At 44.5% G+C, this 23,137-nt stretch overlaps 1 protein-coding gene across 1 annotated transcript; it reads left to right on the top strand.

The window, feature by feature from the left end:
• Positions 1–320: 320 nt before the first annotated feature.
• cdan1 (codanin 1) lies at positions 321–22,711 on the top strand. The gene is made up of 28 exons (XM_033643508.2): positions 321–419; positions 918–1,657; positions 1,746–1,946; positions 2,305–2,495; positions 2,772–2,888; positions 2,989–3,067; positions 3,214–3,334; positions 3,895–4,004; positions 10,927–11,016; positions 11,131–11,206; positions 11,745–11,950; positions 12,194–12,326; positions 12,570–12,713; positions 12,886–13,052; positions 13,735–13,816; positions 13,978–14,067; positions 14,161–14,215; positions 15,496–15,632; positions 15,732–15,835; positions 15,943–16,092; positions 16,258–16,321; positions 16,471–16,549; positions 19,062–19,288; positions 19,506–19,613; positions 19,700–19,763; positions 19,922–20,133; positions 21,520–21,627; positions 21,749–22,711. The coding sequence occupies exons 1-28, from the start codon at positions 342–344 to the stop codon at positions 21,869–21,871; spliced, it is 4,056 nt and encodes a 1,351-aa protein (XP_033499399.1). The 5' UTR covers positions 321–341; the 3' UTR covers positions 21,872–22,711.
• The last annotated feature ends 426 nt before the right edge of the window (positions 22,712–23,137 follow it).

Genomic DNA, 23,137 nt, shown 5'->3' with positions numbered 1-23,137 from the left:
ATCTGAACTAAAACAATACCAGTCAATATTCAGTCAATTCTAATCTCAAAAAATAAAAAAGCTACAAAAACACCGAACCTGTGCACACTGTATAACATTAATGTTGTGTCCTCATGCAGTTTTTTAATAAGATGTTTAAAAACAAACAAACAAGAGTTTAAAAATTAAAAAAAAAGTTTAAAAGAGTTAAAAACCACTGCTCTAAACCCTTAAAAACATCTTATAATGAAAAAGATTGTCAGGTTTTGTCAGCTGCACTGAACTGCACACGTCATACGCATGACGCGCCTGCGCACACGCTGGCCCCGCCCCCCTCTCCTCAGTCCTTCACCCACAGCAGAATGGCGGCTCTTTTGGAATCGCTTCTCTTACAGAAAGTGGACATTAAAACGGTCTTGGGCTGGCTAAAGAAAGAAGAGGTAGGTCCGAAACGATTACAAGCCACATGAATCAAACATCTAATATTAGCGTTCCCTCGTTTAACGTTTTTTATGAGATGACATATCCCGCAACCGAGTGTAAACAAAACTTTTAGCTGGAGAGCTAAGTTAGCCTGCTAGGTTAGCTGTAGCCTGGATGGGATGGACTCCAGGCGAGACGGTGCGTCAACTTCCACAAAATGTATCTTTGAATCACAGCTTACCATGGCTGTTTGCTGCGGTTATTATTATTAATAATATATGAGGAGGGCTGTGCAGCTTGGCGGAAATTAGTCAGCACATTGTTAGCTAGGCCAACAGGCTGTTTTTCTGTGGAAATGTCTTGAAGCTGTCCAGCAAAACCTGTACTGACCTAGTTGCTCTCCACCTTTGCTTCATCGTGGATTTAATAGCATTTATAATCAGTCAATTCAGCTTTATAAATGCTGCATTTGTCACAGTCCATTTTTCCAGCACTTATGTCTATCTTTTCAACAGGATGGAGACAGGCTGGCATTCAGAGAACCTGGAGTGACAGTTCACAAACAAGAATTTGTCCCATTTCTTTTAAACTTCCTGAGAGAACAGAGCAGCCAAGCGTTAACCCATGGCCCTGCCACGCCAGCCAAGACCCCCAGCCGCCCCAGACCTGCAGCACAGACACAGACCTTCACTGACAGGAGGGGTTGCAGGTCAGGTGGAGGTGGTGGTGGAGCTGGTTCGCGTAGTGCCAGCAGGGTCCAGCTATTCTCTCCTGCCCCCTCAGTGTCACCTGGAACTGAGTGGGATGCTGCCGGTCAGTCAGGGTCCCACTCTCTGAGTGGGCTCAATGCCTTCAGCAGCCCGTCCTTTAGCACAGGATGGAGCCCCGTCCCCAGGCCTGCAGGCTCTGAGCGCCGGTCTGGTCAGAGGATCAGTCTGGGGGACTACATGGTTTCTCCTCCTGAGCTCCAGAACAGCCCCGGCTACCAGTCACAGAAGGGCCGCAGGAGAAGTGGTGGCAGCATGGCAGCAGGGGGACAAGGGAAATATGGAGGATGGCGTGGAGGGCATCACAGTGATGATACAGGACGGTGGGAGAGCGGGGGCAGGCGGTTCGGTAGAGGAGGAGGAGGAGGAGGAGGAGGAGGAGGGAACAGTAGGATAAGCGAGCAGGTTTCACCTCCATCTGTGGGGCAGCTCAACTTCAACAACTTGGAGGACTTCCCTCCTGTAGGATCGTCCCCCATTTCACCAGCGTGAGTCCAAACAACTCCTAACACCTAAACAAAATCAACACTGATTTTTTTTTTAAAGCTTTGTCTAATAGTTTCCATTATCCCTTAGGGCATCCAAACCATCACGAAGAATAAACCCAACGCCAGTCAGTGCGGAGCGGCCACATTCCAAACCAAAGACCTGCTTCACCTCCACCCCATTCAGTGAATCTAATAGTCCCTCCTTAGCTGTAGAGACACTTGAGGGGTCGATGACAGCAGGCAGTCCACTGAGCCTACAGGAAGAGAGGGAGCTTCTAAAGAGGGAAAAGTAAGTGCACATGCAGAATGATTATTTTGACGTGAAAGTCGACCTCTTTTGAGGAGTTTTACCTTTATTTAAAAAATATTGTGCAGTATTATATTAGTGCAAACACCTCAGATGTGCAATGTAGCAATAAAACCAAAGCAATGCAAACAGTACACACATTTTTTTCTTTGTAATTAACACTCTATACATGGTATTCTTTTACAGATTTCTACACATATGTTACAATATCTATTTTTTAAATTTCACCATTATTATTATCAATAATAGTGTCTGCTGTTTTTGGCTCCACCGCAGCATCACTTGCTCTTCACCTCTGTTTACCTCTGCTGTTTCTCAATCCGAAATGTCCTGTTTTTAGGACAAAGCGAGCTCAGCAGGTCGGCTCTCCTCTGCCGTCCTCTCTGGACCCTTGCACCCCGACCAAGTCAGGGCTTAGGATGGGATCTAAAGTTACACCAGATCTGCAGACACCGTGTCCTGAACCATCCAAAGTCACTTTCTGTTTGGAACTGGATCTCCTTGCAGAGCTGTACTGTACCTGCATTTCTGGTAAGTGACCACAGGGCGGCGTTAACAGGCTACACAAGGAAACTGCGGAGGAAAAAGTTTAACTTAAATATATTTTTATGTATCAATTCTTCCTCAGATAATTAAATAAAGCAAAATATATAAATCAGTAATATGATATTGTGAATAAATAAAACTGTGAATAATTAAGAAGTCAGACTTTAAACATGTTCACATGCTTTATTAGTAAGTAGACAAATGTATGTAAGTTAAAAAAAGTTAAATAAATGGATTTTGTTTGTGTATCTTGTTTTACAGAAAATCTTGTGCCAAACATTTTCCTGGAGCTCTTCTTTGTGGTGCAGCTGCTAACGTCTCGGTCTCCTCACACTCATGATGATGATGAACAGGACAGTCTGTGTGCGATGAATTCAGGTATGTGTTTATTTTTGATTTAATCCTAAAGTAGTAGGAAATTTCTCACTTCTCTTTGAACTGAAATTGAGATAAAGCCTCCTTTTCCCCACGTTTTCAGACGTCCTGGAGAGATGTTACCTGAGACAAGTACACAACTGTGTGTACTTTGCAGTGAAGGTTCTGGAGAATCAGTTTCAGTGAGTTGTTTTATACCTTATGCCACATCTTTCCTAAATTTTCTCCTCTTTATTGACATGAATATATCAGCACACAGCTTCCTATTTAAATGATGCTGCTCCTCCAGTCTCCTTGAGCTGATTCCCTAAGTGTGTACTCTTGTCAGGTTGGTGGCTCATTTGGACAAGTGTACTTTGCGTCTGCTGGCAGAGAATGAAAGAGTGGCGTCTTTCTCTCCAGATCTAAGGGACCGTCTGACACAGGCCCAAGACAGAAGCACAGCCAAGGTAACTCACTTGTATTGTATTGTGCTTCTATAAATACTTACTAATCTCTGAGTATTACTGAATATAATAAAATATTAGTACTATCATACACCATGTTTTTGTAAGACAGCACCTGTTTTAGATTAGTTATCTTTGTTTCATTGTGGTTTTTATTAGAGCTGCACCAATTAGTTGATAGACGTCAAATTGATCTACTTGATATTGAGTAGAGCCACTGCTCCTTCGTGTTGAAAGGGGTCAGTTGAGGTGATTCGGGCATCTGATCAGGATGCCTCCTGGACGCCTCCTGTTAGAGGTGGTCTGGGCACGACCTACTGGAAGGAGGCCCCAGTGTAGGCCAGAACATGCTGGAGGGATTACATATCTCACCTGGCCTGGGAACGCTTCGGGATGGATTGATTAATTAATTTGATTAAAATAATCTTTAGTTGCAGCCCTATTAATGTTAATATATTGTAGATGCCACTTCATTTACTTATTCTAATATTTGGTTTCACTAAAATGCTCATTATCTGTCTGAACTATACACCATCTTGTTTTTATTCCTCCATCTCTTCCAGCTCTCTCCATCTGTTTCCACTTTCATCCACTCGGTCCCGTTCCAGCCTGCGACCGACAACCGGTCCAACTTCGGCAGCGACAAGGCCTTCCACACCTTTAAAAAACAGAGGTATTTCACAGCTTCTTTGATGTTCTGCACAGCTGCCCTCTTGCCACATTTCCAGTAAAAACTGTTTGAAAGAGGAAGTGTGCAGCAGATGGAGAGAGTTCAGGATTACAAACAGGCTGAGTGCAAGAAACTTTAGGTTACTTGCGTAACCCCGGTTCTCTGACTAGCATGAGTGAGTGTCTCACATTGGGAACACCCTCGGCATGACCTCGTCAGAAGCTCCTTTTACATTACGCCAGCCAGGATTGGCTGGAACTAAGCACATCAGTGTCAGGATGGGTGGAGACCCTCTCCCATAAAGGGGCCTGACACTGCGCTGCACGTCATTCAAAAAAAAAAAAACATCACCTCTTCCTCGCTACGAATGAGCAAGGAGGGTGGTCTGGTGAGACACTCACTCATGCTACTCAGAGAACCGGGGTTATGCAAGTAACCTAAAGTTCTCTTTCATAGCATTCGTTTCGTGTCTCACATTGGGAAAATACTGACTCCCGGATTGCTGGGCAGATGTTGTCAGAGTGTCAAGACTAACCGCCCTGAAATAAGCCACACTAGGGCTTGGCCAAACCAAGCACTGAATGGGCCAGAGAAGAAGCTGTGACATCAAGCCTGTAGAACCTGGCGAAGGTGTGTGGAGAGGCCCAGCTTGCTGCGGCACAAATTTCCTGAATGGGGACCCCTCTGAAAAGGGCCCAGGACGTGGAGAGACCCCTGGTAGAGTGAGCACGCAGACCCTCTGGTGCTTGCACCCCTTTGGCGCTATAAGCTAAAGCAATAGCCCTACAATCCACTGAGAAAGCCGCTGCTTAGAGACTGGCTTCCCCACCTGATTCTTTGCCCAAGACACAAAAAGCTGGTCACTTTTTCTACAGCCTTCAGTTCTGTCCATGTAGATGCGTAAGGCCCGCACCGGGCACAGCATGTGTAGCCGCCGATGCTCATCTGAGGAGAAAGGCGGGGGATAGAAGGATACAAGGTCAATAGGGGAACATGACCCCAACACCTTAGGCATAAACACTGGGTTAGGCTGTAAGGTCACCCTTGTATTTCCTGCAGAGAACTTTGTACATTCTTGATGTACTGAAAGAGCGTGAATCTCACCCACGCGTTTAGCTGAGGCCAGAGGCAGTAATAACACTGTCTTTAAAGCCACCATTTTCAAGTCCACCTGATCTAGTGGTTCAAAAGGTGGGGCTGAAAGGGCATCCAGCACCATGGGGAGGTCCCAGGACGGTGCTAATGGTTTAGAAACAGGAAGCTTGCGACGTGCACCCTTCCATAAAGCGGCAGACCAGGGGATGCTGTCCCACAGTTTTCCCCCCAAAGCCGATATGGCAGGCCGAAATGGCCGCCAAATACACCTTAATGGTGGAAAAGGCCATCCTTTTGTCCACCATGTCCTGTAGGAAAGCCAAGATCACCACTACAGAACATTGAAAGGGAATTTCTTGTGTGTTTGAGCACCATTTCTCAAAAATCGACCATTTGCTCTCATAAAGGGACCTCGTTGAGGGAGCCCTAGCACTCTGAATAGTCTCAATCACGCCTGGGGGAAGGCCTCCAGACTGTAGATTGAGCCATTCACGGGCCAAGCCCACAGGGCCAGCCTCTCTGGGTGGGGATGAAATATTTCCCCGCGCCCCTGCGACAGCAGATCCCTGCGTATTGGCAAGGGCCATGGCTCCCCCTGGAGGAGCTGTGTTATCTCCGCTAACCAGTGCTTCGTTGGCCAGTAGGGAGCTATGAGAATCATCGACAGACCCTCCTCCCTCACCCTGACTAGGGTCGAGGAAATCAATGCTATCGGGGGGAATGCATACAAGAGAACCCGAGGCCACTGATAAGCCAGTGCGTCCACCCCCAGTGGTGCACTCTGATCGCGCAGTGAGAAAAACAGAGGACACTGGGTGTTCTCCTGTGTTGCAAAGAGGTCCACGGCTGGCTGGCCGTAACGCTCCCAAACCAGACTCACTACGTCTGGGTGAAGTCTCCATTCTGCGTAAAGAGGGTTTCCCCTGGACAGCAGATCTGCTCCATGGTTCAGTGTCCCCGGCACATGGGTGGCTTTCAGGGACAGAAAATGTCTGCTGCACCAGACTATCAGTCTGTGTGCCAGTGTGTGTAACTGAAGGGATCTCAGGCCCCCCTGCCTGTTGATATATGCCACCACTGTGGTGTTGTCCATCCGGACTAACACATGATGTCCCCTCAGAAGAGGGAGGAAGTGTTTCAGTGACAGGTGAACAGCCAGCAGTTCTAAGTAATTTATGTGGGATGAGCGCATGTGAGGATCCCAGGTCCCGTTTATTGCTCTCCCTTTGAACACGCCTCCCCAGCCTGACAGAGAGGCATCTGTTGTGACCACTTTTCTGCACTGAACAACCCCCATAGGCACTCCCTGGGTCAAGAAGCCTGCGCTTTTCCAAGTGGCCAGTGCTGCTGTACAGTTCACCAAGACTCACCCTGTGAGAGCCATGATGGTGTGGGTCTAACCTGTGTGAGGCCACCCAGCGCTGCACTCCTTTCATGTGCAAGCGTCCCATGGGTACCGCCACCAGGGATGATGCCATCAGCCCTAACAACCTTTGGCAAAGCCTGAGAGACACAAACTTCCCCCTGTGAAAAAGGGCTAAACAGTCTCTGAGTGCCTGCATTCTTTCTCCAGTCAGCCTGACTCTGGCCTGAGCTGAGTCTATAAACAGGCCTATAAAGGAGATGTTCTGAGAAGGCAGAAGAACACTCTTTTCCAGATTTATTTTGAAACCCAGATCCACCAGGTGTTCTGTGAGTAACCTTGTGTGATCTGCTGCCTCCTGGCGGGAAGATGCCGCAATAAGCCAGTTGTCGATGTACGTGGCTACTCGGATCCTGAGTGGTCCCACAGCTGCCTCTGTGCATTTCACAAATACTCTCGGGCTTAATGAGAGACCAAAGGGGAGAACTAGATACTCGTAGCATGTCCCCTGAAAGGAAAATCTGAGATATTTCCTGTGAGGTGGGTATATTGGGATGTGAAAATATGCATCCTTGAGATCGATTGAAGTGAACCAATCGCCCGGACGCAGAAAACGCAGCAGGGACGCGTGCGTTAACATCCTGAACTTTTATTTCCTGAGGTGCTTGTTTAGATCTCTGAGATCTAAAATCGCACGCATGCCGCGCCCCCCCTTCTTGGCGACCAGGAAATATCTTGAATAAAACCCGCTCCGAGTGTGTTTGGGAGGAATTATTCTTATTGCTCTGTTCTCTAGCAGGGAGGAAATCTCCTCTCTTAGGAAGAGAGTGGCTTCGCCTAGGGCTTGAGACTGGGTTATTCCCCTGAATTGTGGAGGCGTTACGGCAAACTGCAGCCTGTATCCTCTGTTTAATGTTCTCAAAACCCACTCTGAGTCTGTGCATTTTGACCAGCTCTCTGCTCTCAGTGTCAGCGGGCTGACAGGCTCGTCTGTCACACGGAGTAAGAGCCGCGCCGTTCACCGCACGGTTGTTTATTGAGAGAGGGATCACTCCCTCCCTCCGTAAAATGTGTGACCAAACTGTTTTTCAACAATGGATTTATTTTGTTTTTCATTGTTTTTAACTGCGCCCTCGGCACTCGACCTGGATGCGACAGTTGGGACAATTTTAGTGTTTTGCAACAATGAGAAGTGCTTGTGAGACATGTTTGGGACCCGCAGAGGGTTTCCACCTGCTGCACACTGTCTCTGCTTCTCTTCACAGGGCGCTGGGCCGGGCCGAACATCCCGCTGTCCATGCGCTGAACAGAACTGGGCTCTGTGGCGATGCTCGTGAACGGAGCTGCTGGGGCAAGCGCCACCGGGGGAACAGGGCTGTCTCGCTGGCCGCATCTGGAACTATCAGGCCTGCCGTTTCCTCCTCCTTACCCCGTGGGTAAAGGTGGGGGGTGGCCGGTCGGGCAGAGTCCCCTCTTGGGATGAAGACTTCTTCTGCCACGGACCCTTTGGAGCAACTTGGGGATTTTGAAGGTGGGAGGAGGCCGTGCCACAGCCTGGGCAAAGGTTTGACATAGGGCTGGGCGGTATGACCTAAAATTCATATCACGGTATAAATCGAATCCCTTCACGGTAACGGTATATATCGCGGTATAAATTTAAGTGTAAAAGTTATAATAGAAGTGTTTCTGAATGGGTTTTGTAGTCCCTTAGCAAAGCTAAATTGATAAAAAAAAACAACAAAAGCAAAGATATAATGTATTTTTTAGAGCATTTATTGTGCAGAATGCAGATCTCAAAACTCAAAATTAAAACCCAGTACTTTATGGTGCAAAATGTCCCCTGGGATCTATATCAAAAGGTAATTTCCTTCTTTTAGCAAAATCCTAAATGACTGAGTTGTGTTTTTTCCACCTGGACCTTTATGCTCTGCCATTTCTCCTCTAATCATCACGCTGTAACCTGTGACAGGCTGTTATGATACCACAACTATCACACATTCACATATGGAGTTTTTTTGTGGAGCCCCTAGCGTCACATAGGTTTACATTACCAAAGGTTTATGACAAACTCTTTTGCCGAAAACCAACTCCCGTGTGCGCACGGCGAGAGAGGAGAGCGAGAGACGCTGTGCTGCTGCCAGAGGAGACACTGAATGAGTTCCCTCTGAGCGGTAAGTCGCTAAAAGAGTCTGAGAAGTCCGGCGCTGTTCATAAGACATTAACTCACTCACTCACAAGTTCTCCAGCAACACATGTTGCACGTGCTATGCTAGATCACGGACGTGAACCAGCTCCTCTTGCTCCGCTGTCTCTGTGCTCGCAGCCATTTTCACACTGAGGCAGGTGCGATGACATCATCGACGATAGGACGGTAGAGCGCAAATCTCTACCGTGGGCCAAATTTATATCATTTCTACCGTCTACCGCATATACCGTGCAGCCCTAGTTTGACGGTGAGCCGGGAGGGTGGCAGTGGGTGCCCTTCTCGGCAGACACAGCTTCAGGGCTTCGTCTTCCCTCTTTCTCTCCTCGCGCCTCTTTTGCATGGACGTGACCGCCGCGCCGAAGAGGCCCTTGGGTGATATGGGGGTGTCGAGGAGATCTTCCTTCTCCTTGGCTGACAGCGTGGTGAGATTAAGCCAGTGGGCTCTCCTGTAGCACCATCAACCCCATGGCTCTGCCCTGTGACTGGATGGCCACCTTGTGGAGGTGAAGGCAGTGGTCAGTGATCACACACATTTCCTCCCACAACACGGGGTGAGGTGAAGCCGTCATCTCCTCCTCCAGCTCGACTTGATACGCCATCAGAAGGGAGGTGGCGTTCAGGGCTTGCGCCGACAGTGCAGCCGCCTTGTACGCCTTGTCTGTCAGGCTGGACTGGAAACGATCCGCTCTGGATGGGAGTGCAGGCCCCAGTGATGACAGGGATGCTTTCGGGTGGAGGTGAGCCGCCACCACGGGCTCCACTGGAGGGATGTTGCAGAGACCGTGGCTCTCCATCCCCTCGCAGTCAAGCATGGAACTGCCCGCCACAGGATGCTTCTCTCTGTATGGCTTGTCGCGCCAGGAGACAGCAAGTTCTTCCAGCAACTCTGGGAAGATAGGCAGGAGTTGTTTCCCTGTTCTCTTCACTTTTGGCAACTTTTTCCTGTTGTAGCAGGACCGCATCACCTCAGCTTGGACTTTGGGCCACTGGATGTTGAGCTTGGCAGCGGCACGTTTGCACACGTCCTGCAAGTCCAAATCCACAGCGGGGGAAGACGAGCCGTCTCCCGCCACAGCTGTTGTTGAGGGTTGGAGTTTTGCAACCCGGCCTGACAGTCCCAGTGAAGAATCATTGTCGTCATCCTCGACAGTCATGAGGAGTTCCGACCCATCATCCGAGTCATCCTCTGCCCTCTCCACCAGAAAATCGGCCGGGTCCGTCTAATTCCTGGGAAAATGGGCCGGTGAGGCTGAGCTGGCTGCCCCAGCTCGGACCAGCTTCGGGCTCTGGAGCTGTTGCCACAGCCATATCCATTAGCTCCGAAGCCTCGGATGTGGAAGCCAAGACCGGGTCGCTGCCGGACAGATTCGTCTGACGAGCCAGGCGGCGACGGAGCACTTTGAGGGAGAATAGTTCACAGTGTGCGCATTCTTCCGTGGACTCAAAGGCGGCTTGGGCACGTTTCAGGCCGAGACACATCACACACATCGGGTGAGTATCTCCGCTCGAAATCTTATTCCCGCAAGGGCAGGCTCGCACCTGCGTTTTCTCCTCTGCTTTAGTGGAAGCATTGGCGTTAGCCATGGTCACTAGCAGGGTTTGTCAGCTGTGAAGCTAGTGGGATTTATTAGCTGTGAAGCTAGCGGGATTTGTTAGCTGTGAAGCTATGCTGTATGGTATGCAACTGCTAGCCTGGTGTGTTTAGGAGAAGCGGGCACCGGATGAAATACAGCGGGAGTGTTGCGACTCCGTTGTGCGTTAGCCAGGTGAGGCTAGCACTAGTGTGATTAAGTATTGCTACTTGTGTGGTATTGCTACCGTAGGGTTGAGTGTTGCCACTCGGTTATGCTAGCTGTCGAAGTATTGCTACTTTCCACAGATAGCGATAGCTCTCGGATAACTGCCTCGTGAACAAAGCGCCCGGTGACCGAGTTTTCGCTCGTGTCTGTGGACAGTTAAGCTAGGTCACGGAGAAACAGTCAGCTCGAGAGAGGTTGGAACTTCTGCTCGTAGCGAGAAGAGGTTTTTGAATGACGTGCAGCGCAGTGTCAGGCCCCTTTATAGGGGGAGGGTCTCCACCCATCCTGACACCGACGTGCTTAGTTCCAGCCAATCCTGGCTGGCGTAATGTAAAAGGAGCTTCTGACGAGGTCACGCCGAGGGCGTTCCCAATGTGAGACACGAAACGAATGCTATGAAAGAGAACTGCTGAATTAGACTTTATCACCATGTTTGTGTTGATGTTTTTGCTCTTTTCTCAGGGATATTTTTTATGAGGTGTTACGAGAATGGGAGGACTTTCACAAAGAGCAGGGGTGGAGCTTTGATGCTGCTCTCGGCAGTAGGATAAGGCAAGTCCAATTAACGTTTTAATGTTTTTAGTTTATGGTTCAGGTATAATTCCATCCACCTATCTGATCTGCTTTTGCTCTCTGTGAGTTTCATTGTTCCATCTTCTTTTTTAGAGGAATGATGAGTCAGCTGACCTCTGCAGGAAACCATTCCCATTTTGCTCGTCTGTTCCTGAAACAGCTTGTTCAGGTAAACTGTGGCACATCAATCACACCTTCAGTACAGAGTTATATTTATGTCAAATGGACCTTCGTCTGCAGTGATAACATTTCTCCTTTAAATAGAAGTAGGGCTGCCCCCGACTAAGAACCAACAGTCGTCACTTAGAGCCATTAGTCGGCTAGTCGCCCACATGTTTACAATACATTACAGAGAAATACAAAACCGTACTAATGAACCTTCATTAATATAGGCCTATATTTTATCTACAAGTGCACGTCACACACTGAGCGAGCCGCCTGTTAATGATGCTGTCGGCTAATGGGCATGTAGCTACTTCCATGTTTCAGATGATACGTCATGTTTGTAGTCGACCAATGAAGATGAGTTTACATATCACCTTGGGTTCGTCCTTCACCTTCTCAAAATGATCCCACACTTTGGATTTCCTGCCCGACATGTTATTAACTACCTTGTACGATAACTGCAGGTACCAGCCCTGGACATTAGGGGCCTGGTGTTGCCTATAAAACACAGTTGACACAAAACCCCTTACATTTTTTCCCAGATGTGTAAAGGCCCCCGTGTGAACAGCTCTCCTGGGGACACTCCCGATGCGGACCTGCTAGGCATGCTAGGAGCCGACAGCCTGGGGCGTCTGAAGCGCCTTGAGGAGCGTCTCATTCAGCCTCATGGAGTTGTCGGCCCCTGCCCTCCTCCATCCTTCCCTGGTCACCAGGAGTTCTTCAGGGATTTCCTGCAGACAGCGAGCTGGTAAGCAAAAACCACAAGATACTTTACACCTTAACTGGCTTATGTAGCTCTGAAGTTATCCCAATTGATAATAACTCATTATGTCCTTTTAATAACAGCAGTAATTTTCCTTTCTGAGCGTATTTTTCATTCGGTAGATGTCCTTTTTGAACCAAATTAAACATTTTCCTCGACAACTTCCCAAAAGCTTTTAGTGTCTGCTGTCTGTGTGTGATCTAACACATCTCACACGCTGTGTACCAGCTGTCAGCTGAACCAGCACTTGCAGGACAGCCTGTGTCAGCAGCTCCTCCAGCTGGATGAGGTGTCCATCCAGAGCCCTCCCGCCTCCATCGGGGAGGCCGAGGAGGAGGGAGACGGTGACATGGAGCAGCAGGTATGCTTTCAGAGTCAGACAAATTCCTGTTATTGAAATGTCAGTGTCACAGATTCAAGTGCCCTGTCAGTCTGCATCAAGCTAGTTTTACAACCAGTTATTCTTTTTCGGCATGCAAAAGATTTCAGCCTGGATTGTTCTTAACGTCACGTAGATGTCAGCTTCAGAGAAGACAAATCTGATGGAAACACTGGTATTTATTAAATACAAACCCTTGTCTCTGTGTTCCATCTACCTCATCAGGATGAGAAGCAGCGATTCACCTCTGTGCTCCTCCTTGCGCGTCTTCTGGCTAAGTTTCTGGGCTTCATTTCCTTTCTGCCTTACCAAACATCTGAGAGACCGTCCAGGGAGATACAGGAGACTGCTCTCGCCCTGCGCAGCAAGGTGAGGAGAAGAAAAAAGTTTATAAACTAACTTGTGTGGCCTGCTTAAAACACAGCAGGTAAAACTCTAAAATGTTCCTCTCTTCAGTCAAAACCATCAGTGGTCCAGAAAAATAAATAAATATTTACTGCCGGGCATTTAGTTTAATTAAAACAATGTCTTGGTCTGTCAGAGTGTTCCAGTGCTGGACGTGTGCGCTGTGCTGAGTAAAAGTATGAAGAGGAGGCGCACCATCCTGACAGTGCCCTGGCTGGTGGAGTTCCTCTCCATGCTGGACTTTATTGGTCCTCTGCTGACCTGCTACAGGACTGCACTGGGCACACTGCTACTCCTGTACAGGTCTGTCTCCATTTCTGCACATTTATACTGTAAACATTTGTCTGAGAACGGTCAGCCATTGTTTGGTGTAAAATAAACATACTTCTGTGGTACCAACAGAACTCCGCTGATACTGTACTGATTATGGTTGCAGCAGTATACTGGGTATGAAAATCACTGGCTATCATAACATGTTTATTTGCGTATGTACGATATGGAAAAAAATGGAACAGTATAGAGAATCTCACCTGCATATGCGCATTTCCTTTCCTCCTTGGCTGTCAGACTTTTTACACATACTTCCACTAAAGAAAAGTGTATGTTCAGCCAAAAAATCTTCTGTTTTCAGTCCTTTAAGGGTCATTAAACTGATGATTATAATTGTGTAATATGGCAAAACAGTGAAATTTCCTGAGATGGTTATCATACCTTGAAAATCCCATACCACTGCAACCCTCATACTGATAATTTTCTATAGATGGTCTTCTCTTGAATAGAGTTTTTTCCCCTTAAAATGTAAAAATGTGTATTTAAGGTTAAATATTTTTGCACACTGAAATTATTTAACTTGAAAACATATCTAAAGCTCATAAAAATCAGGAACATGTCTTAAGAACCTGATACATACAAACGCTCCTGTCTTTCTTTTTGTGATGTTTGACCTCTTGTTGTCCTTTTTGTTAAATATATTTTATGCATGCAGGAGGATGCTGCTGGGCAGGTGTGAAGAAGTGTGTTACCTGAACAAGCTGCTGATGGTGTCAGTGTTGGGCTGGCTTTTCCAGGTGAGACTCAACTTGTGGATATTATTTGTTTTTGTATAATGTGATGTGATTAGTAGAACACGAATCGTTGCAGAGCTCACTTTTGTGTTTGTCTGAAAGTCATATTCATTTTTACACAACAGTTCTGTGTAACTGAACTTGGTGTTTTTTGACTTCTGTAGATCCCAGTGATTCCTGAGGACATTTTCTTCACCAGCGAATTCACTGAGGTAGCGAAGCTGGAGGACGGCGTCACGACTGCTGCGGGGCTTGTAAGTGAAATATGCATATAAGTAGCTGTTTGTGTGAAAAATGACCACTGCTGGTTTTTCATGTATGCTGAGGTTTCTCTTTTTATATTGTAGGACTGCATCCTCCTGGTGGATCAGCAGCTGCTCTATACATGTTGTCCATTTCTTGGTGAGTGGAACATGGAAAGACATCTTACATGTCCCCTCAGGCATTAAGGGCACATTTTTGATTTTTATTTATTTATTTTTTGATATCTTCATACATTGATGGAGACATAGAGAGATACTTATTGTGATAAGAAAAACTTACGCTGAAAAAAGTCTTATTTAAAACAACAGTAATTGTAACTATAATAATAAAATACTACAGATTTTTTTTATTGAAAAATAGAAATAAAAATAAAATAAGATAAATAGGAATAAAACGGGTGGTAATAGTAATAATAAAAATCGAAGTAAAAAAAGACTTAATTAAAATACTACCACTACTAATAATAAATATGAAAATACTAATAAAAACTGAATACAAAATATATATTAATAAGGATAGGTTAATAGTGGCAAGAAATATTAAAACGAATAAAGAGATTAAAATAAAACAGGTTTAAATAAAGACAATAAACATTTAAGGTAAGAAAAAAGTTGATTAAAAATAATAATATAAATTAATCTGAACATACTAATGCTCTGTAAGGTGACCTTGGGTGACTTGAAAGGCGCCTCCAAATAAAATGTATTATTATTATTATTAATAATAATGATAATGATAATAATAATAATACAAAAATATATATAGATATAAATGAGAAAAATGAAATAAAACAGATATAGTAAAAGAGGCAAAAAATATTGAAATGAGTAAAAGATACAAATAAAACAGGTTGTAATAAAGATAAAAATTTAAGTTAAAAAAGATGAAGATAATCAGAATTTAAGTGAAAAAAGACTTGATAAAAAAATAATAAATATCAACATACTAATACAAAAAATGAAAAATAGAAATTAATAAGGATACAAATGAAATAAAACACAGTAAAATTAAAAAAATAAAGTAAAAAAAAATAAAAAAGACTATTTAAATAAAAGTACATTCAACAATACTAAAAATACTAAAAATAAATAAAGTAATATAAATAATAAAGATGAAAATAAAATAAAATACAGATGAGAGATGATAATAGTGATACAAAAATCTAAGTAAAACCCAATCAATTATAAATCAAAATAAATAAATAAATAGAAAATAAATAAAATAAAAATACAATTTACCATTGTTGACTTTTTTATTTTTACATGTATATTTTGTTGTGTAATCAAAGAGGTAAAAGGCTTTTAATTAGAACTGGATAGCTAAAATAACATTGATCTATACGCATATTTGTTCACCACAAAGCAGCTGCACTTCATTAAGCTGTGTGTTGATGTTCTGCCTCATTGTTCTCGCTCCAGGTGAGTTCCGTAAGCTCCTCGCTGCCTTTGTGTCGGGAAGCGCAGCCAAGAGTGGAGGAATTATCCGCAAGATCACCCCCACTTCTGCTGAGCTTAAGGATACGCCAAGCGCCAACAGGTCGCAGCAGAAACTACAGGTGAGTCAGCGGGGGAGGCAGTGGAGTGAAATGTAGAATGACAAAACTGAAGTGTTTCTGTGTGTGCGAGTATTAAAGTCATTCACTTTCATGTGACAGGTGGACCTCGAGCAAGCCTTCTTCCACAACCAGCCTCCATCGCTGCGTCGCACCGTGGAGTTTGTAGCTGAAAGAGTTGGATCCAACGCTGTCAAGCACATGAAGTTAGTATCAACCGATTTGCCAGCACCTAGGTTGTGACTGGTGTGAATTCACCAGCCTGTGTAGATATACGTGTGTGTATTCATGTGTATTTGGGGATCCTCAACAGGGCCACATTAGTGAGTGAGCTGGTGGAGCGAGGTGAGAAGATGCTACAAGATGGACTGAAGTCACCAAACTCAAATTCTTCAACTCTGAATGACACCATCTGTGCTCAGCTGTGTGTCGCAGGATTGGAGGCCCTGGGAAGAGCCACCAGGTACGACAGCTTCTTTACAGGCAAACTGTAGTATGTTAACTTGTTGTATGCCTGTGTGAGTGAATTGCCATTTGATTGTTGGAAAAAGATGTTTTACTTTCTGGGTTCCTCGTCACACATTGTTAGCTTTTATTTCTTTGTGGTGATCTCTTTGTGGTTTTGCAGATTTTGCTCTGAAAAGAGTCCTGAGGCCATACGAATCCTGCTCCCAGACGAGACCTCTCCTGCTGTAAGTCCTCTAAAAACATGATATGACGAGTTTCCCCTGTAAAGTAATCTGTGTCAAACCAAGTCTGTAAATCCTTATTTTTCTTATCAATACTTGAATCTTGTATGTGTGTATCTGTTGTTCCCATATCTTGTACTTACTCTCTACAGGTACTGACCACGTCTGAAAACATCACCAAACGTCTTGCAACAGAGAAGGCATGCAGCTGGCTCTCCGCCAACATCACAGGTAGCTGCTTAATGCACCACGCATGTGTTTAACTGTGGTAAAAACAAGTCAGTTTACAGTTAAATGCAGGGAAGTACTGATCCATTTTTTGGGATTGGTCTGGATTCAAATACCACAGGATGTCTGCTGATACCAAGCAGTGCTTCTTTTTTTCCCCTTATTATTAAAGTGTTAATTGCAAGCAGACAACCAGTTACATGGTTACACATTAAAACCACTGACAGGAGAAGTGAATAACATTGATCATCTTTTTACGGTGCAACATTCTGCTGTGAAACCTCAGGTCCTGGCATTCATGTAGATGCCATTTGACATGCACCACCCACCCAAACATTGTAACATACCAAGTACACCCCCCTCATGGCAACAGCACTACGCCTACCAAGAAAAGTCACCATGCCACACCACAAAAACTGCTCAGGAACGACCCGAGGAACGTGACGATGAGCTCAAGACCTGGCCTCTAAATTCCCCAGATCCCAATCTGATGGAGCATTTGTGGGACCTGCCAGTACCTCACCTCACAACTGACAGGTCTCAAAGGATCTGCTGTCAGCGCCCTGGTGCCAGACACCACAGGACACCCCCAGAGGTTCTGTGTTCATGCCTTGACATGGTAGAGCTGCCATTGGAGAGGGTCTTTCCCATGAGAGGCAATACTTGGTGTGCAGCTGTGTTTGAGTGGGTGGTGCATGTCAAGTGGCATCCACATAAATGCCAGGACCCAAGGTTTCCCAGCAGCACATTGCACTGTAACGAGATGATCAATGTTATTCACTTGACCAGCCAACAGTTTAATGTTTTGGCTGATCGGTGTGTATGTATATTAGGGCTGTCAATTGATTAAAACATTTAATTGCAATTAATCACATAATTGTCTATAGTTAACTCGTGACTAATCGCAAATTAATCACACATTTTTTATCTGTTCTAAATGTACACATTGATTCACACCGACAGTAAACGCAAATAACTTTGTAGAGAATCATCTTACCAGGCTCTGAAGCTGAACTTGCCTTTGAAAAGATGCCTTTCTTTTTCCTTTTCCGCTCACACAGGTTTGTCTTTGCTTGCCATCCACAATGTTACTGCTGCATCGCTTCCTGATTTCCCAAACTACGGGATTCTCACAATTACAAAGCGTATGTGCGTTGATTGTGCATCAAAAAATTAGTGGCATTAAAAGGAATTTGTGACGGGTGTTGGTAGCGTTGTGGATAGGGCCGGCGCCCCATATACGGAGGTGATGCCTTGCTGCAGCGATCGCGGGTTCGACTCCGTCTCACAACCATTTGCTGCATGTCATCCCCCCACTCTCGCTCACTCCCCCATTTCACTCTCTCTTGTCAATTAAAGGCAAAAGCCTGAAAAAATTATCTTTTGAAAAATAAATCTCGTTAAACAGTGTGACTTAAGACCTTCTTTTCTCATTATCCTATTTTCAACACTGTGTACCCCATAAAGTTTTTTTTTAACTATTTTACATTGTGAAAAAGGGATGTGTAACAAGCATAAACATTATCAAATTGGGAGACATTCTAGTACATTATTTTTTAAGTTGGTTAGGAGACCAGGCACTCAGAAGGCAGGCAATGTCTTACGATTTTCTTACCAACAGATAGCAAAACGTCCAATAAAAACTTGCTAAAGTGTCCAGGTTGAAAGTCAGTGTTTCCTAAAATAAAGGCGTTAAATAGGGAAGGTATTTTTACGTTGAAGATGCCTTCCAGTATTTTGTGCACCTCAGACCAAAACTGTCTTATTACAGGGTGCTCCCAAAATATATGCCAGTGATTTGCATCCTGGCTTCAGCACAATCTCCAGCACTTGAGAGCGTGTGCTTTCTGCTTTGGGTACTAAAGTACCAATTCTCTCCATATAGATAGATTAGTGCACTTCCATTGAAAGCTCTAATAACTATATCACTCCTCCCTTAAATCTAAAAATTACCCTAATTTCCCCATTTATTTTTAAGGTACTTTGTGGAATGGGATTTCTTTGACATAAAACCATTATAAAGTCTGGATGTAACACCTCTGTTTAATTCTGACATGTAGGATCCTAAAACCAAGCTGTGATTCTATACCAGTGTTCTTTTTTTCACACATTTAATTTCTTCACTCAAAAATGTGAGTTGGTTATGTCATGGATACTACCTGATCTGCATAATAAGGTCAGTATTCGGGCCAAAAACAATCGGGTGTATTGGATCAGTGGAATCCATTTTTAATGTTGCTACAAGTTGATTTTCATGTCATAATGGATGGCAGCTACTGGCTTTCATGGAGGCATGGAAAAAAGCATGATACTGTATGTAGCATACACACTAAAACAATAAAAACCCTGCTATGAATCCTTTAAAGCACTGAACCTTAAACCTCTTGGTGCTGCTGGGATCCTGTTACAGAACATCACTGCCATTGTGGATGAAAAAGAAAAAAAGAAACCAGTGCTCCGATTTAAGGTTCCCTAAAGACACCCATGTAAGATTTTCCTTCTGTTTTCTTATCAGCCCTGATAAGACGAGAGTGGAAGAACCGGTATGATCGCGTGATGAAGGCGGCGGGCAGCCCGGCGACTCCAGACTCGAGGAACGCGGAGGGCGCTGTGGTGGAGCTGGTCTCCCAGGAGCAGGCGACGACTCCCAAGAGGAAACAGGGGAGCGAGAGAGTGACATCCTGCCCTCCACACTGCAACCACAGCGCTTCACTGCCCTCTGACATCCTCATTGAGATGAAGGTACGCCGGCATGAGAGGAAATGTAGCTTCTGCAAAAACATGTTGAGGCACTTCCACAGAACTTCACTGTTGAGTTATTCTGCAAAAATACCCATCGAATTTTCCTTTGTCATGACACTGCAGAAATGAAATATAAGATAATTAACCTTACTTCTCACTGAAGTAAAAGTGACTGATGTCTGTCTGAACTTCTGCTTTAATTTGATTCTTAATAAAGGAGTTGCTGAGCATAGCAGTCGGCCCAAGGACTGACGAGGAGCTGCTGAATGCCAATCAGATCCGAACGCTGCTGCAGAGAGTGTGCGACACACTAGCCTGCAGAAAGGTACACAAATGCAAGAAAAAACATGTAGTAAATTAACCAATTGTTGCCAGTATTCATCACACTCCGTCTCCTGTTTCTTCACCTAGTTCTCATCTGGGGTGTCAGAGCAGATGCTACTGAACACTACTGTCCTACTGGCCTGCAAACTGGGTAAGAGGGTCTGTGAATCATAATTACAGGGAAACTATGTCTTTATGAAACACAGTGTGTTCATTGTTTAACTTGTAAACTGCTTAATAGCAACATAAAATCCAGTTGATGTACTGTGTGAGAGAGTGTCTAAGTGGCTGTTGTGTGTCTCTGCTCAGTGTCAGCAGAGCTGCCGGTGCCGTCTCAGTCACAGGGCAGCAAGGGTGATGGGGTTGTTGTGGGTCCTGGTTCAGGATCAGAGGCTCCTGTCAGAGCACTGCTGGAGCAGCTTGCTGAGCTGTGGGAAGAAGACTGCTGCTCCTTCGCCCCCCTCCACCTGCTCTTCACCCCGCTCACGGTCACTGCTGTGCTGAAGGCCAGCGACACTGAGGTACTTTTGATGCTGCTGAAAATACTTCTGCCTTTACCTGTTTATAGGATGTTCCCCTCAAATACCTCACCACATACTTTTACTATTACTGATCAAGGATTAAAAGCAACAGGTGTGCTAGTGTTTTTACTGATTTAAAACCATAGACTGCATGCTTTCTAATGGCCAGCAGGGGGCGACTCCACCAAGTTCAAAGAGACATTCAATTGTATAGAGGTCTGAGAAAATGACTCAACTTCTCACTTGAGTAAACATTTTCCTAATGTGTTTACGGTCTCAATTGCTAGTTTCAAGTCTTCTTCAATACACCATGATGTTCATTTTGTACACCATCGTCCCATTTAAAGTAAAATAGATGATAAAGTAGGGTATGCCTTAGATTAGTCATTTCCAACTGGTGGGTTGTGGTCCAAAAATGGGTCGTGGGTCCATTCGTAATGAACCGCAAGTGACGATATAATGGTTTTATGCCAAAGAAATCCCATTCCACAGAATACTTTCAAAAATAAATGGGGAAATTAGGGTAAATCTGAGATTTTAAGGGAGGAATGGTGTCGTTATTACAGCTTTCAATGGAGGTGCACTAATTCATATATCTGTTTAGTACCCAAAGCAGAAAGCACATGCTACAGGAGAGGCTCCCAAGTGATGGAGATTGTGCTGAAGCCAGGATGCAAATCACTGGCATATATTTTGTGAGTGCACTGTAATAAGTCAGCTTTGGTCTGAGGTGCACAAAATACTGGAAGGTATTTTAACATAAAAATACCTTTCTTATTTAATACTTCTATTTTAGGAAAAGCTGACATCCAACCTGGACACTTTAATGAGTATTTATTTGACGTTTTGATATCTGCTGGTAAGGAAACCATCAGGCTGCTTTCTGCTCAGCTCTGTGTAGCCTGAGTTCCCCGAAAACAGATGTTTGATGCCATTTTTTGTTCAAAATTAACCTTTTTGTGACTGTTATTTTCTTTGAGTGTTGTTAAGTCTCAGGGGTGGGGTGCGATGTCCTCTTTTTATTGAGTTATATCAAGGTCCATACAATGTATTCATTCTTATAGTGCTTCTTAGCTGTACAAAGAAGGGTAAGAATCTTTGACACTGACCAAATGATGGTCGTACAGGTGTAATGTACACAATCACAACTTTTCTGTCTTTTCAAAAACTTGTCCTGTTTCAGTCTGATAGAGGAAGTAATTCTTTCCATTGTAATATATTATCAATAATGTCAATCTAATGATCACCTGTAGGTATTTCTGGTTTTAGCCATGGTGTACTAATGGCTTTCCTGCCTGCTGCACTGAGAATCTGAAATAGATATCCAACATGAGAGGTGACTCTGTTCTCTTTAACCTTTTGTAATACCTTCTCTTGTCTTTTTAGTGGAACAACTACCTGTTCCTGGTTAGGAAGCTGGTCGACAGAGGAGTCCTGAGCGAGGAAGAGGTCATATCTCATTGGAAGAAGCTAACAAACTTGGCCTTGCCGGCGGTGAGGGTTCACTGCGTCCTTGTCATCATGAATAACTTGGAAATGATTTCTTTTACCAGCGATTTGACCCCTTTGATTCTTTCCTCTTGCTCACTTTGTTCTCATTTCCGTGTCATTTCAGGAGCTGATAGAGAATTTCCAGCTGCAGTCACAGAGTATTAAGCCCCCCTTGCCTCTGGCTGAGTTGCAGAGCCGCATGGACATGCTGCAGGTCTCACAACAGACAGTAGAGGGTGCTACATGACAGCGATAGTATTACAATCCGGCTGAATCCTCTGTGTGATCACCACAGTGTTTTATGTCACATCTGTCAGTGTGTTATCCAGAAGGGAGATAGATCTGGGGGACTTCTCGTTGTTGACCATTTTTCGATTTTGCCACTGCACAGAGCATCAAAGCTGCTCCACAGATGGCCTCTGCACAGGCTTTGCAAGCTTCACACTTTTGTTCTCCACCTGTGAAGTGACCGTAGCCTTTCATGAATCTGTCTGCTCTGGAAAGAACCAGAGAGCCCTGCCAGTCAGAAGTAGGTAGGGGACCACACCATCTCACACCTTTAGATCTGCTGAACTTTCCTGCAAGCAGACGTGGTAGATGTTTGTGTCCGAAGGGAAATACTACTAGATGAAACATTTCAAACAGTCAGGACCAGAGCAGAGAATTGGCAAAGACAGAAGAAGGGTCAGCATCAAACTCAAACTGAGTGACTTGTATCGACCCTAAAGACCTCGACTCATTAAAACATCCCAATTTTTACATGTAGGATTCCACAAGACGAGCCATAGTTTGTCGAGAAAAACTTTTTACTAAAAATGACTGAAAACTTTTTTTTTTCTTGTTGGTTTTTAAACTCACCAGAGGAAATAAAATGTATTTGTTTTAGTACGGCACTTTCACACACTGCCTTTGACCGCCACTACTAGTGATTATCGCATGTTTATTTCATGAATGCAAGATTGCGTTTGTGATTCGTTTCTTAGTTCATGTTGAACGAGCGCTGTATTCCCTGCTGCTTTTTAAAATGAAATAATTTTTTGTTACCTCAAAAATATTAATAAAGATGTATTCTGGTTTTAAATGTTAACGTGTGTGTTGTCATTGTTGCAGTACAGATTTTGTGATTTCAGTATGGATAGGAAAATCACATAAAATCACGGGGGAGTATACTGTCTGTGCTCTCAAGCTCAATATCCTTATAAAATGACTCATTAAGATCTTTCAAAGGATTTTATGTTCTCAGCAATGTTTTCCCTTACAGCTTGTAGCCTACTGATGTTATACTCTTTGAAACCTACACCCCAAAGTTTGTTGGCAAGACTGTTCTCTTGACTTTTGACATTGATGTCTCCACAGTGGCTGCATGGATTTTTATCATTCAGACTGCATTTGAAACATCTATGTTCCTTTCTGCTTTCACAATTTGAACCTCAGAGATAGCCCTTTCCACTCTCTTACAATTTTAATGTATAACAAGAGACATTTTCAAAAATATATATACCTGTAAATCTTT

The sequence above is a fragment of the Epinephelus lanceolatus genome, chromosome 15 (genome assembly GCF_041903045.1).
Source record: "Epinephelus lanceolatus isolate andai-2023 chromosome 15, ASM4190304v1, whole genome shotgun sequence".
Classification (NCBI taxonomy): domain Eukaryota; kingdom Metazoa; phylum Chordata; class Actinopteri; order Perciformes; family Serranidae; genus Epinephelus; species Epinephelus lanceolatus.
The sequence above is the reverse complement of the archived record's forward strand: the minus strand, read 5'-3'. Positions and strand labels throughout refer to the sequence as shown.